The sequence below is a fragment of the Vigna angularis genome, chromosome 3 (assembly GCF_016808095.1).
Source record: "Vigna angularis cultivar LongXiaoDou No.4 chromosome 3, ASM1680809v1, whole genome shotgun sequence".
In the NCBI taxonomy this organism is placed as follows: domain Eukaryota; kingdom Viridiplantae; phylum Streptophyta; class Magnoliopsida; order Fabales; family Fabaceae; genus Vigna; species Vigna angularis.
The window spans coordinates 21693365-21709588 of record NC_068972.1 but is presented as its reverse complement, the minus strand read 5'-3'; the positions used below and the strand labels follow the sequence as shown (position 1 = coordinate 21709588).

The 16224-nt window shown below is 34.3% G+C and overlaps 1 protein-coding gene across 3 annotated transcripts; it reads right to left on the bottom strand.

Moving 5' to 3' along the window:
• Positions 1-3106: 3106 nt before the first annotated feature.
• LOC108324277 (type I inositol polyphosphate 5-phosphatase 4) lies at positions 3107-8020 on the bottom strand. Of its 3 annotated transcripts, XM_017557183.2 has the most exons (13): positions 7205-8019; positions 7016-7103; positions 6596-6652; positions 6397-6484; positions 6176-6280; positions 5467-6085; positions 5181-5374; positions 4931-5039; positions 4693-4841; positions 4194-4494; positions 3756-3827; positions 3565-3665; positions 3107-3442 (listed from the first exon to the last, which is right to left on the bottom strand). In XM_017557183.2, exons 1-10 carry the CDS (start codon positions 7232-7234, stop codon positions 4263-4265), a joined length of 1671 nt encoding a protein of 556 aa, XP_017412672.1. In that variant the 5' UTR covers positions 7235-8019; the 3' UTR covers positions 3107-3442; positions 3565-3665; positions 3756-3827; positions 4194-4262. The 3 variants fall into 3 exon arrangements, with proteins under 3 accessions (XP_017412672.1, XP_052730064.1, XP_052730065.1); XM_052874104.1 differs by lacking the exon at positions 3756-3827 and having other exon boundaries at positions 7205-8020; XM_052874105.1 differs by lacking the exons at positions 7016-7103; positions 7205-8019 and adding an exon at positions 6753-7002.
• Between the last annotated feature and the right edge of the window lie 8204 nt (positions 8021-16224).

Genomic DNA, 16224 nt, shown 5'->3' with positions numbered 1-16224 from the left:
ATTTGGCAATTATAATTAAGTGGTCCACTCCAAAAGACCCAGACTCCCTTCCACTTATGCATGTAGAAATGCACACAACATAACCCTAGCCTAGCTCGCTTGCATTACGTGTAACAGATAAAAGTGAGTTTAAACATTTATCATTCAAATTCAAAAGCATATGTAAAAGGTATTCATTGATCCCACACTTAAGCCTTTTTTTTTCTTAAATTTCAACTACATATGAAGTTTTTATCCTTGTTATCAGGATATGTTATACGATAATTGAACTCAACTTATCTTACTAAGGAACTCACATCTATTAAATCTTTGCGTTTCAATAATTAAATTCCTGTTTGGATAAATCTATTCAAGAATAATATTTCATTTTTCTATTACGTCTACGACAATGGAGATATACATGTACAGTGATGGCGTGAGCAAATAAGCATGGGAATGGAGATGGTCCAACCAATTTTGAGGGAATTTATTGCTGCATTGTTATTTTTGTTTGATTTTTTTTTAATAAATTAAAGTGTAGGTGATTAATCAACTACATATATAGTGAAAAGAAAAACATTTCCTAATGCTAAATATTTTAGTTTTAATATGTGGTTTTTCTCTTGGAAATAGATATAATACCACTTCATTAAGTATAGATGTGTTTGTGAATATTTATCCATTTATGTTAATTAATGATTTAGTTGATGATACTTAGAAGAAGAAGAAAAAAAAGTCTTCATGGGTTTCAATGTAGGGGACCTTTGATATGTTTATTTTTGTACCATATGTCCTTATATAACCGCTAATGTGGAGCATAACTGATACCAACTAACTAGTAATTGTACTTGAGCACCACATTTTTAGCAACTGAAATTTTATTTTTCTATTATAAAAGTTGAAGTGTGTTTTTGAATGGGAAATGGTGCATGAGTTAGGTAAAACGATCTATTAAATTGGTCCAGAGCACTCCAATGGTGGTGAAACCTTGGTAGGGCCTGGCAATGGGAGGAAGATGATGAAGTAGGTGAACAATTTAATTACTTGCATGAAAAGTGAAACTCTCATATGGGTTGATCCCTATGCATTACTTGCAAGCCATTTCCATCATGGAAAAGCAACCTTAATTTCCTGGAAGAATCATATAGGACATCTTTCACGTGATTTACAGCTACCAACTTTGAATATATTCATCATCCATGAAAATACATTGTTATTATTTTCTATTAAAACTGCTATTCAAGTCTTGTAATAAAATTTAAGAGTTTTGAGTTTGCATCTGACTCTTGGTAATGTAGAATAAGATATTGATAAGGTGTCAGTAAAATATATTGTAAACAAAAAAGTAAAGTAGTGTAATGATATCATGTTTTTTTACGCTTCAATTCAGATCCAAATCTTAGAATTTGGATCCTAAGATTTAAAATTTACGATCATTACTAAGGAATGAGAGACATTATAACTCCATACAAATTAGTGTAGGAGAAGTAAAATAAGAATTAAATTAAATGTAAAATAAAATAAGATTTGTAAATTAGGAAAAATGAAAAAGAAGATAAGAATGGTGAGAGTGTGTTTTGGTAAGAAGTTTTTGGAAATAAGAGCCCGAGCAGAGGCACTAGTTGTCTTTCCCTTTGGCATGTGTAAGTATAGAGTGGCTATTTTTGTCTCTAAAAAGCATTTTCTTTGCTTAGCCAAATTGAAACACAACTGTGTCAACTGTCAACCCCTTGTCCCCACTTTAAATTTCTGTCCCCTTCTCTCCTACGCCATTACTGTTCTTTTTTCTCTAATTCAAATACACTCACATTTCAAAACTAATCCGTGTTATAAACTTTCAAGTTTTCGGATTTGAAGTTTTTGTATGTGGGTGTAGCCATTCCAATGGTGGTGGTGGGATAGGGAAAAAGAGTAGAGCATGACATGAATGAACAACATAGTCAGAAAATAATTAACGTTCCAAAAGGAAATGAAACAAACAGGAAACATTTTTTAAACCACGAAGCAAGCACGTCTTATCTCGAGTCTGGTTAATAATGTGATGCCCAAAAAAAGTGGGAACATGATAGGAAAAAACACCTCAGAGAATCTCATCAAATGGTCATTTTTTTCATAACAATATACAAGAGCCAGACGGCACGTTGCCAGAATGTCTTCAGGGTTAAAGTTTTTTGTCTCCCCCAAAGAAAAAAAGAAGAAGAAAGAATTCTTAGCGATTTCGTTTTTAATATAGTTTTAAATTTTAATTATTGTTCGTAGGTCTTAGGAAATAAAAATGATGTTTTTTTAATGTACATCTCCTTATAAGTAAGCATGTCCTAGTTGGAACCGTACGATTCTTGGTGAGTAACCACGCGAGAGACAAGAATCCGTTTACACCACGCTTGGATCTTGAGGACGACACGTGGAGTTGTTGGTGGAGTTGTGATTCAGTCTCCGCAACAGAGCGTGGAGATTTGTAGAGAGATTTTTGAAAGCCAAGTGGGGTTGGCACAGAAAGCCTGGTTATTTTGTTTTGTAACTAAAACCATTAAATTAAACCTCTATTTTGGGTTAGCAATTGTTGCTTTCCTTCTCATTCCGTTGTTTTTTCGGGTTTTCGGTTCCATTTAGGTTGTAAAAAAGTGAAAGTTAGAACCATAATGAGCGCAGTATCTTTGCAGTCTCTATCTGGACTGCGTATGAGATAATTGCCGATCCATCTTTGTCACATCAGAAATTTTTCATTTTTCATGCATAAAATAAAATAATTTTATAAAACGAACATTAATTTGAAACGGATGGGTTCCTCTAATGTAGAGAAGTTGCATCCTGAATGGTGCACACAGATTTGACAACTTAAATGAGAAGCATAATTATAGGTCCGAAAATAAATACTGTGAAAGGGATCAACATAGGTGTATGAGCAAAGCACTTTGGCACGTCCTTTTCTTTCTATTGCATCGCTATAACAGTTATGTCATTCTTTATTAGAACTACTTTTCAAAATTCTCACATGAAATATTCTAAAACATGGCAATGCCAAAAGGGAGTGGGATTTCAAGATTTATTAAGCATGGGCCGAATTCACCCATTCATTACACAGTAAACATTGACGGAAAAGGTGTTGACGTTGCCCCAAGAATCATTCCCGAATCAGAATGAAAATAAAAGAAAAAATAAAAGGTCATAATTTGGAATTTGGTACAAATAATTACTTACTGATAAAAGCCAATAAAGCAATCTATGTTGTGCGCATTTCTCTCTTTCCTTTTGGTTGCAACTTTCATCTTAATCACAAAAGAGAAAACATCACAACATGATGAAAACAAAGCCATAAAAAATTTACTCATTAGCTTTAATGGTCCTCGGTGAAATCATTAGCTGCCACGAAAAAAGAAGCTTCATATACGTCAGAACTTGCACATATCTTTTCTAACACAAGCAATCAGTACCCTTCACAGCAGTAATTCTTTTCATGTTTCTGCAACACAGCAAATAATCATAAGAAATTTTTATGCTTATTTCTACTTTATGATGCATTCACTTTTAGTTATTCCTCACTGAATTGTTTAACATGAGTAAACCAAATAAAAGTTAAATTACCTTATTAGTAAGAATTCAGATGCTATTTGCATTTGAGCCAGGAGTGTTTAACTGCCAAAAAGACAAGTTTTCTGTATAGCAAGCAAAATCAAACTCCGCAGCTGCAACATAAAAATAAGGAGGAGGTTTAGTAGCAAATAAAAATAATTACAGAGATGCTGAGAAAAGGCAGAAATGCAAAGGACAAAAACCTTAATTTGGGCTGAGAGTAACAGAATGTTTACATCACCGTTGGGGCTAGCGTTCCCCAGAGCATTACCCACCTACAATGCAATAGGGGGGGACCAAGCCAAGGATAAGAATACGACATGCAAGAGATCTCAACTAAAAACTTAATTAGGAAGGAAGCCACACTCCAAACCAATGCTGTCAAGAAATCTATGAACTAAATATTCCATGAAAGTATGCAAACTGAGAGCCAAAAATCCTGAAATGAATATAGCCCAAGAACAGGCAATCTAAGGTTCTAATTCCATGAATGGATCCTGTTGCAAAAAACATGCTTTTAGGAAAATGCTTCGTAACCTAAGAGGACAAATTGTTAAATTGCTTGTGAGAAGCATTACTTTGTGGCAAAGTAGAGATTCTTTGGTAAAAGGTGGGTGATATTCAAGCACGACAGAAATTACCTTGTATTGTACACTTCGCTTCTTCAGTGTCCTCAATTGCGGGTTGATCGACATATTTTACAGCATTCCTTAATAGAAATTCAAATCAGCATATCTGTAACCATGTGAATGTGGCAACAGCTCTTCTACTTCAATCCTTGAACTGGAGCAACTAGAACATTTTTTTATTCGGCTACGGCTAACAGACTCAACTTCTGCCAGGAACATGCTATAAACTGGCCTATGATCTGAGAATCTTGATTCCCCACGAACATAAGATAATTGGCGGAGGCCTCTACCATACCACAAGATACGATCACACCTTCATGAACAAAATTTTTTATTAGATTCCCGTAAACAATTATGCAGATTTACTTTCAGAATAATGCGGGACATTTTTTTTTTATAATAGCATTAGTTAAGTGTCATTTGTTTTCTATCTTTTCCATGGACATTTTCCACTACATGTATTCATTGATACAGGTATAATTATAAGGCTATTAGAAAAAAAGAAGAGCACCATGCTGGAGTTCTTCTCTTTTGTTTTGAGTGCCTTTCATCGCCTGCATATCTGTCTGAGTTGTTTGAATACTTGTACGTGGGAGGGAAATATATTTTCCCCTCATTCCATCCTTCAAAAACTCGACCTTGTCTGCGCTCTATATGTAGCTGAAAGAAGAAGCTATCAAACAGTGAGGATGACATAATTCAAGAAAAAAAGCAACACTAACAAGTTGTAAGGTTACAAAGTATCCAACCTGGTCATTCTCTAACAGATCCTTCCAGTTATGCATCTCAACAAGAGCTTTTGCTGCACGGTAAGAAAGGGCTATCCGATAATTTAAATCCCCCAGCCAAATTATTCGACTACACCAATTAAACCACAAGTTTAGGTCTTTACAAGGGAAAAAGTTAAGACTTAGAACTGCATTTTACTTGAATGTCAAACGAAATCTACAAGCATCAGATGGATAGTAAAGATTCAAAGAAAAAGGATGAAGGCCTTACTCATGTTCCAAAATTGTCTGCGGAGAACTCTCATCGCCCATGCCATGAACTCGGGGAAACCTTGTCTTTCTCAGAATCTCCATTACATCAGAATTTCTCCTTAGCTCATCACCCTCCTTTTGTCCAGAAGTCAAATGACTACAGATGAAGCAAAAGCTTGTTTGGTGCAAAGACATGCTGATTGATATTGAACCCTGGAAAATTCAAGGGAATGAGAATGAGAATGTTGTCTCCAGGTTCTCAGTAAACTCTTCTATTAATTAACATATATCAAAATCAAACTTACCTTGTTTCCAAGATATCCCATTAATCCTCTTCCAACACAAGATACTTTCATGTTGTGAACATCATCTCTTATATCGCTCTTCACCCAAACTGTTAGAAATATTCCAACCATTTGTTTACTCGCAACCAAGCAGTATCTTGAGTGCCCTGTCTGTCTATCTCGATCCTCCACAGAGAAAAAACCTTTACATGTCATTGGTGAATATTGTGTTGCAACTGGGGAGTCACCAGTGCCATTTTCATCGTCCGAAGAAGCCCATCTATAGTTGGGGTCGTAATCACTTGTTCTGTGACCAGACATCATTCTGTCACAGACGCTGAGGCGGCGATCAAGGTATGCTTGTGGAAGTGACATGTCATTGTCCATTCTCATACTATGACTGAAGGATTGAAACGACCGGCGATGAAAGAAAGAGGTTGCCTTCTGCCTCATTGATCCTTCAAAATCAGCATCTAACTCTACAATAGGATCAGGAAGTGGTGAAGCAGTGTGGCATTCACCACTTGTTCCAGGAAGACTGTTTAGGGTCTTTCTAATAAGAGCTAGCCACTTTCTGGCAGGGCCATTATCTTCCGTCCCCAAAACATTACCAGCATTGAGAGGTACAATTTCTTGAAACCTGAGTGCAAGAAAAGGCAAACTAGTTCATACTTGAACTGTTGAAAGTGAAAGGAGAGAATACATTATACAAATACAATCAGAAATCTACCCAAGAACATAGATATCAGCAGGAGGAGAGGAGTGAAGCCAATCTTCCAGACTCAAATAACTTGGAGGAGATTTTCCAGCTACATTCCAAGTAGCAGCAAAGATTCTGTATGCAGGAAAAACAACAACTCAATAGAATAACAATTATTCTGAATCTGACTACAATAAAATAGACGTGGGACACCATTAAGTAAGCACAACGATGAAAAATATGAAGCATACCTATAGTTATGCACATCTGTATCCTGAGCTGCATCAAAGTTAACCTTGCCTCGCCGCATTCTGTCTGAGTGCCTTCTCTTTGCTCTCTCTGCGTTAAAGTACAACTTAGACATTGTAGGAGACAAGGGAAAAAGAAAAGAAAAAACAAAAGTTCTCAGAAATTCTAATGGGGGATTTAAGAATGGCATGGGCCCGGAACCTGTTTTGCTTTTCTTGATAGTGTATTCCTCCCTCTGCGAACAGTTGTTGCTCCAATCTTCATTAACACATGAAAAAGAAAAATCATAAAGTAAATAAAGTCACACTCTTTCCACTGTAAATTTTATCAAACCACAGAATGAATCAAACGCACAAACCCGAAAAAAACTATAACAAAAGGTGGAAACCGGGGAAGGAGAAAAACCACAAGCTGCAGAGTGCAGATCTTGTCTTGATAGTTACCACTCATTCAAACGAAAACAAGAAGCCGGTACCCAAAGGCAAACCAAGTTCGAGAAGAAGAAGGAGAATCAAAGTTTGGTTAATATTCAGAAAATTTACAGGCAAGAGAAATCTGATTCAAGCAAAACCGACCATGATCTTTAATTACATAAAAATCACGCGAAAATTGACGACTGACCTGCGTAGAGGACGTCATCTGCGTGAAAGTCCTCATTTTTGCTCTTAATATTGAACCACTTCTTGACCAACGTCTTGGGCCAGGAAAGCTTTACAGAGAGAAGAACAGAGAGTAAGCAATGGCGGAAACAGAACACAATGCAAAGGAATCTGAAGGAGAGGAGGGCGAGGTGGCATATTTTTTTCAAACCTTGCTTTTCTTCGAGTGCTCATCTCTCATTGTTGGGACAACTTCATAAAGCCTTGTGAGTTAGCAACAGAAAACAATCTAATTAAAACTTTTAGTCGTTGAATGAAGTGGTTGAAGAGGAGGTAAAGTATAATAATAGTAATAGGACAAGATGAAAAGGCTTCGGACACTAAGAAGACGGGTTTGAGTTTAATTTCTGGTTGTGTTTAAAAGGGTTGAAAAAGACATAATAAGAGGTTGGTTGATGAAAGCACCGAGTTGGAAACTGGGAGTGGAACAGAACAAAGTGGGGGGCACTCCTCTGTTTCTTAGGTAACGATGAGGGAACATAGAAAATCAGAGTTTGTGAGCATTTTAGGCAATGTGGTACAAGTGAAAACACTCACTCACATGGTGGTGTTTTTGGAGAGGATAAAAATCCAAGGAAAGAAAGAACCAGAGATGGGACAAGCCCCTGATACGTTGTAAGAACTATAAGAGATTAAGAGGCACAAGAAAAAGGAAGTGAATGTGGTAGTTTAGTTTGAGAGAGAGAGAGAGAGAGAGAGAGAGAAAGAGAGAGAGATTCTGTTTTGCAAAACCAAACCTCGTTTATGGGTACAGAGCAAAGTATCGAATTTGAAAGGGAATAAAGGGTGGCAAGGCTGGGTCTCTCTCGAGGCCTTTTACCCCAAATCCAAGGCGAGGGTGAGCTTAGGAAGTTGGAGAGAGCAGAGAGAAGCAATGGTTATATTGGTAGTAATAGAAAGACACAGACATTGTGTATCTAAAATAAACTAAAAATGTGCATTTTGAGTCTACCAAGTTAAAGTGATAGACAGGGTGAATAAGAGTTAGGTTTGATCTTATTATGCCAAGCACCGGCAGTGAGTGGTACTAACAAGTAACAGTATCACATCACTTCTTACATTTGGTCTTCCACCACAGAAAAGCGGTTAGAGGGAGAAAAGTTAAACAAGGATATGTAGAGAGACTGCTTTGTTTTCTGTTTAATTTCTCTTATTTTGTTTATTTTTTCTTGGAATCATTTGCACAAATATTCCTTTTGACTGTCACTCTGTCTATGCACACATATACTCACTTATTATATACTTAGTCATTTTCCAACTTCAAACTTCAAACTTCAAACTTCAAACCACCCTTTTCCATTTCATTTCCCATTTTCACAAATACATTTCCTCTTTTACATCCATATCAAATCTTAACTTTCCTTTATCTTTTTTTTTTAGTGTAAAAAAGCCTACTGCAACTATCATTCACCCAATGTCAAAAACACTCACCTACTCTACTACCTCTTTAGGTAAGATAATAATAATACATAATGTCAATGAAATATTTTATTAATAGTAAATTTTATATCATTTTTAATTATGAAAGAGTTGAAGTTATTTGAATATTTTTCACTACATTAAAAGCTTCGGTACCTTTGCAAGGTTGGAATCTTGGTGAGAATGTTTGGTGATTGAAAGAAAACAGTTGAAGTACTTGTGATTTAAAAGCCCCTATTTACAACTTGGTTTCTGATATTGTACAACATACAAATCCGCTCCTTTGATAAATTTATTACAAGATTTCTTTTTAAACTATTCTAGATATCAGATTTTTAAACCCTTTCAATGCTATATCACCTCTCTTGCTTTCAACATTTGAGGCACAATTCAAGGAGTTCATCAAGATGAAATTGTATAACGGAATGTTTTATCAAACACTTATTCACTCAACAGAAATTATATTATTGTATTAAAGCGTATGAAAACATAATCGTATATTTACGTTGTTGAGCTACATTATGTTGATCTATTTAGAAAGAAGTTTATTGAATATACAATATTAATAAGATCTGAATCTAAATACGTATTACTTTCTATTTAAAATTTTAAAATAATAGATTAATTCATCTTTTACCTTTATATAATATTTTATTTATTTATTTTTATATAAATGTGAGACTTTCATTTAAATTTTCAATTCATCGATCACAACCAAAGAAATATCTCTAGGGTGAAAAAGAAGTGTTAAACCAAAAAATCCAAACATGCATCTACGTAAAAGAATTTTTGAACAAAACATGGGATATTGTACTAAGTAGTTTTCATTTGCACATGGATTGTGTTGATGTAATAATGTATTATAAGTTTTGTTTGAGAGACGCGTGCTTCAATACATTTGGCATAAATGTAGGATCTTGTTAGACCACACTTTAATGAAATAGTTGCATTTAATGGTCTAATCTCAGTAACATGGCACGTATGGGAGATTGTGTTTGCAACTTCTCTTAGCTTTAGACTCTCATTTTTCAATGATAATTGCTTTTACCAATCAATTATGCTCAAATTGCTGTGGTAATTTCTTGGAATTCTCACCAAATTATTACTATATCGGTTTCATAATTAAATGTTTAAAAGCTTATATATCCAACATTAAAACGTTTATAAGCAATTTATCTATTCGAGTAATGTCTCAGTTATAAGAAGAAAAATTCGCCATACAACTGTGGTTTCTAAAAAAAATTATTAAAATGGAATTTTTAAAGAATTATATGTACAAATAAACTGTATTTAAAACGAGCAAATCCAGTTCTATTGCATGATCTTGAAGTTTAGTTCTTTTTTTTTCTAATTAAAGTTAAGAAGTTGTAATTTGTGACACTACTTTGATTTATTTTTATTTAATGAAGTTGTGTTTTTATATGCATTATTTTTCTTCCAAAATCAAAGGAAAAAAGTCATCGGCTTCTGTTTGTTTTATTTTCTTCATGCAGTTGTGATTTGGATGAAGAAAAAAATAAACAATATATATTGGATAATACTTCTTCCCACACTTATATATATATATATATATATATATATATATATATATATATATATATATATATATATATATATATATATATATATATATATATTTGTACGAAATGACTCGTTTCTTACTTACTTCATTTTTTTATAAATTAATTCTTTTACTAAATCAAATGAATTTTAAAAAAAACGAAGACAGGAGTTTGTTGTTCCTTAAAAGAAATATAAAACATTAATCAATATAGATAATGATGATGTTAAATGAGCTAAAAAAAAGATTTATAAGAGTTTGTGTAATAAGTCGATTGTATTCTTTACCACAATTTTCTAATCAGATTTATTTCACATCACTGAATAATATTTTTATTTGTTTTAGTTAAGAGCAACCTTCTTTCCTAATATATATTTTTTTATTTTTAAAATTTATTCAGTTCATAAAAATATATAATCATTGAATGAATTGAATTGATTAAAAAATATAATAATTTCCTACATCAACAGTACTATTATGTAAGCAAATTATGCGATAACAAATTATTAAGCAAGAAAAAACTTTATTATTTATTAAAATTTTATTCAAACAGAATAAAAAAATAAATAACGTATAATTAATAAAATAAAACATTATAAAAGTTATAAAACATAGTTTATATATATATATATATATATATAATATTAATACAGTCATTTTTAAAAATAAATAACTATAATAATATATAAAAATTAATGATCTTTTAAAACTTCTACGTAAGATAATTACTAAAAGTTAAAGAAGACTATTTTGCAGTATCATTGTATTCTGTTATAGGATAATTACTAAAAGTTAAAAAAAACTATTTTGTAATATTGTTGTCCTCCATCATAGATGCATCAATACATATTCATGGTATGCTCACACTAATAAGGTGATAATTACAAAAGAAAGAAACAAACAAATAAAAAGACGCCAAGCACACGAAAGGGTAAGTTAGTGCATAAAAGAATTATTTTACACAATTAAATCATGTCAAATACACACACAAGCATGGATAAAATAATTATACATACATATCAAACAATTGACTCTAAACTCAATTATTTGAATAAATGCTTTTTGTAACATCCCAAAATATAGTATAAATTACATAATAGAATATTTACATGAATTGATATGATAGACCAGTTATCCACTTAAAATAAAGTGTTAATAATACAGTTATCCCAAAATAACTATAAAATTAAAACTTTAAGCATAAACCTATTCTAACACAAAACTATGTGCAAGACCGAACGATCTGTACTAAACTAGTGGATCCTCTCCTTCTAGAGCTTGCTCCACCGAGACCTCTTCTCCTTCTGCTCACATCCACCGGATGATCATTGCAAAAGATAAAGCGAACGGGTAAACATGTCAAAATAGAAAAGCAGGGTAAGCTAGTGTAATTTAATAATCATGTTAACATATAATTCAATAAACAGATAAAACACTCATACACATGCATAAAACATATACACACATATTGACTGACCACTTTACTTAGACTGTCCGGACTGGTATGAATACGTAGCTTTGGTCGTTCGTGCACTCGTGGGTGTAGTAACTGGAAACTCATCAGCTGCCACACGAGGTTAGCCCGTTATACCTCACCTAAGGTCTTCCCCCTTAGACTAGGGCCTCTTGCTATTCTCATGACATGAATTACCCATCTCTACTTGAGACTTGCTAACCATTAGAATGTCAGGATGAACGCCGTGGATTTCAGTAACCATATTCATACCATACTATTACCTTGAAAACCAACCACCGAGACATTCCTCCTTGGAATTCTCTTTTATATCTACCTTTAGAAATCTCATACCACAGTACAATATCAACATTATTTCTCATGCATAATACATTTAAACCTCTGAATTAAACACTCAAAGTACAATATATCCACAACCCTTTTACAGGGCGAAAACTTCTTAGTAATATCAAACCGAACGGTAACGACTACCACCCATGGATACGATCGAACGGTCAATTGGAAGAGTAAGGCTCAAACATGAGCCGAATACATTTTGGGGGTCAAACACTAGAACAACCGAACACTTAGAGTTTAGACCGAATACTTAGTGTAAGATCGAGCGATCTTTCACTATCCATAGAACAGGACCGAACGGTCCATACTAGATAATGTTGAAGAAGTGGTCAAACACTATTGCTGCCCGACTACTAGAAGTGAGACCGAATAGTATAATATTCTGATTCTATAGCAAGGCCAAGAACCAATATTAACCAAACACCCCAACGAAACCGAGTACCAATGTAGACCGAATTCTAAACGAAGGTCGAACCCCATTAAGGGACCGAGCTCTAGTGTAGGACCAAACGGTACAATAGTATGACCGAACGGTATACGAAAACGAATACCAACACATAACCAAATGGTCATTAACTGGTAAGGCCCATAAGAGGCCGAACACAGTTAAGACCGACTAACAATACTAATACTAGACCAAACACTATTTTAAAATCAACTACCTATACAAGACCGATCGGTGATTAACTGAAGTTTCACATAAGCAGAACTTAGTTAAGACCGAACACAAGGAGAAAGTCGAACGGTCAACGAAGGATCCTCAACGAACTGCATAATTCTGCAGAATGACTGCATAATTATGATCAACACCAATCTTTACCAATTTCCTTAATTCTTCCCAACTTCTAATCCTTCCAATTTATATTATACAGACCAATACACTTCTCTAAGAACATCTAAACATTCCTCACATTATTTAAAAAGTTTCATCTTAGATTTGAGAGTCAATTCTGCAGAATCATGAACTCAAGGACCGAGAACCAGATTTCTCTGTTTTAGTACAGTTTTTAGTGACTTAAGGATCTCAACGAGTCCTAAATAACTTACCCAAATTTTCTATACAAACCAAACTCACACCGAACACAAATTCCCCAATTTCACCATCACACTTCCTCACAATTCACCCGACCATTGAACCAAAATTATGCAAAATCACAATCAACATGAATACAACACTTAATAGTCTTTAATAACAATACCAAATACACAATCATTCAGTTTCACACACATGCAACACCATCAAACAACATTTTCATGCATCATAAACCAAACAATTAAATTAACTAGCTTCCCTTACCTCTTTGACCGAACCGAACTCTCAACAACTGCAGAACTCGCTCACCACCACAAATTCCTAAGAACCTAAAATTCATCGATTGATAAGAATAGACCCACCAAAAGACCAGATATATGATCAAAAATGGGAAGAGGAAGTTGATGAACACATGCAACCAGAAACTTGACTTGCATGTGTAAAAAAGTTTTGGAATCTCACAAGAGCTCAAGAAATCGAGACTTACCAGCTCTAAACAAGACTTTGATCGGTGTAAAAGGATGTTTTTGACTCCAAAATTACTTAAGCTTGGTCTGATTGGAAATCAGATGAAGTAAGATGAGAGATTTTTAGAGAGAAGGAGGAGAAAAGAGGAGATCAAAATTTTGGAGAGAGAGAGTGCATGCAGAGAATGGAACGAAATTTGAAACTTTCATTTATATACCACTCTGAAAATTGAACGGTCCAATCCAGTGCATACACTTATCTTTCTCCAATTTTCTTTATAAATTCTCGGTTCTTACACTTTTGACATTGGAATTCAATGGAGGTGTGCACTATAATAGTACTTACGCTCTACAAAGCCAATAAACAAAAGGATTATCATCCTAATAGCATTCATGCCTAGGACCAAATAAGTCTAGTGATACCTTGTTATTCTCTCCCCTCAACAATGGCACTCATCGGTACAATATGTCACTCAGCGCTCTAAAGTTAAAATGCTCTGAGACATGTAGGACAAGCTAGCGCTCAATGCCATTATGATACCGCTTAGTGCCATTAGTTGACAACAAACACATTTTGTGATTTTAAGTGAAATTTGACTTGATTAATTGCTCAAATTAGTACTTTTTTCTTAGTGCATTGGTTCAAACGAACTTTAAACATGAAAACTCGTACCGATTTTCTAAATTTCTCATATTCTAAATTTTTTTAGTCACACAAACCCAACCACAAACAAACAAAAATCATGAACCAATCATTCAACCTATGCAAGTGTTGTAGAAAAGCTAACAAAATCACAAACAAAATTTTCCTCCCAACTTACAGGATGCTCTATCTACACATAGAAAAATCACAAGAACAACCAAGAGATATCATTATGATCATTGATCAATAAATACTCATATTGATGACTAAAAATATGCATGCAAGTGGAAGAACACTCGCATGCAACCGATAACAGAAAAAGATAAAAAAATGGTTAAAATTCAACTTACACGAATTGAGAAACTGATCAATTCAAATCGAAAAACTCGATAGAATGATTAATCTTACGATCTTGGTTCTTCAATTAGACGAGCAGAGAAAAAAACTTTTAGAAAGAAACCAGAGAATTCTAGGAAAATATATTCTAATAACATTATGTGTTTTAATATAATGAAAATCGTTTGTAACAAAATTATTTATATTAAAACTTTTTAATATTAAAATAATGGGTTAAATATGTTCTTAGTCCCTCAAGTATCAGGTGATTTTGGGTTTTGTCCCTCTTCCAAAGGTTTGTTTATTTTCATTCTCTTCCTTAGGAAACTCGAATTTTTAGTCCTCAAAAAGCAACAACGTTAAATTTTCTCTGAGGTGGCTAATGGTGTGCCACATCACTTTTTCTTTTTCTGAAATGTGGATCCTTCCTTCTTGCATCTTCACGCTGAAGCTTCTCTCCCTCCCTTATTCATCTCCATCATCCTCCAATTCTCTTCATCATCGGGCCGCCCCCTCTCCCTTCGTCTTCTACTGGTGGAAAATCCTTCCACACCGACCAGATCGGCGCCAACATGTCCTACTCCATCTCCATCACTAGCAAGTACATTTTCCTTCCTCTGTCTCGTTTCTCCCTCTCACATTCTAAAAAAAATACAACTAGCTGTTTAAGCATGAACTGAAGAAATCAGATCCAGTTTTATGAATTTCAATCACATTTCCCTCAAGAGACATCAAATTTCCCTTAGGGAACATGTTGTTTGATCTTTGAGTTCCAAAACAAGATTTAGGTCTATCCTCTGAAGTCCTAGTACCTAAAGAAAGGTTAGCACTATATTATGATATTACAGACTGCAAGCTTGGACTATCTTCCAATTCCATAACATTATCCTTAAAGACATCTGCAAGACTGATGGGGAGATATAAGCAAACATCAGGACTGACACCGGAAGGTTCACTATTGGCCACGATAGAATTTTTTTACGATTAGATGAAACTCCATCAACCGAAGAAGATAAAGAATCTTTTGCAAATGTATATTCTGATAGATGATAAGAAAGGTTCTCATCATAAATAAATGAAAATCTCCAAATATGTTTTCCAGAATCAACAAGTAATTTAGCACTATCACTCCTACCAAAGTCAGCATCTTTTGTGCTTCGAAAGCAATCCCTTCTCTTATGATCTATGATGGAATAATCACGAGTCTGTAACAACTGAAATGCATTAGATAGTAAATTAATGCTTGGGTTTGCACTATTATATAAAATCAATGACCTAGTTATTATTAATTTTTCCCCCTTTTACAAAAGGTAAATAATAATGTAAAATACATGATTGTCGGAGTTCCCAACCTAGGCATAGGGGTATAGCCAACCTTGGAGGGAAAGGGGAAGTAGTGGAAGTCGTAGACGACACAACAAAAGTCCTTCATGGTGACGTCCTCGGCCGTGAGGATCAGGTAGATCCACTGCGATGATCGACGGGGAAGGGTTTGGCGTGGATGGTGATCTTGATGACCTCCTGCACGGATATGCGTGTGAGGTGGGTGTCATGGGAGTAGAGGAGGAGGTGCCACCAGTGAAGATGTAGGAAGGAAGGATCAACACGTTTCAGAAAAAGAAAAAATGATGTGACACACCGTTAGCCAACTTAGAGAAAATTTAACACCATTGCTTTTTTAGGACTAAAAATTCGAGTTTCCTAAGGAAAATGATGAAAATAAACAAAACTTTAGAAAAGGGACGAAACCCAAAATCGTATGATATTTGACAGACTAAAAACATATTTAATCCTAAAATAATCTAATCTCACTGTTTTTAAACTATTATAACTTTTAAAATTGTAACTACAAACACGACTTTATTAAAATATAAAATAAAATAAAGCTAAATAAAAATAGTC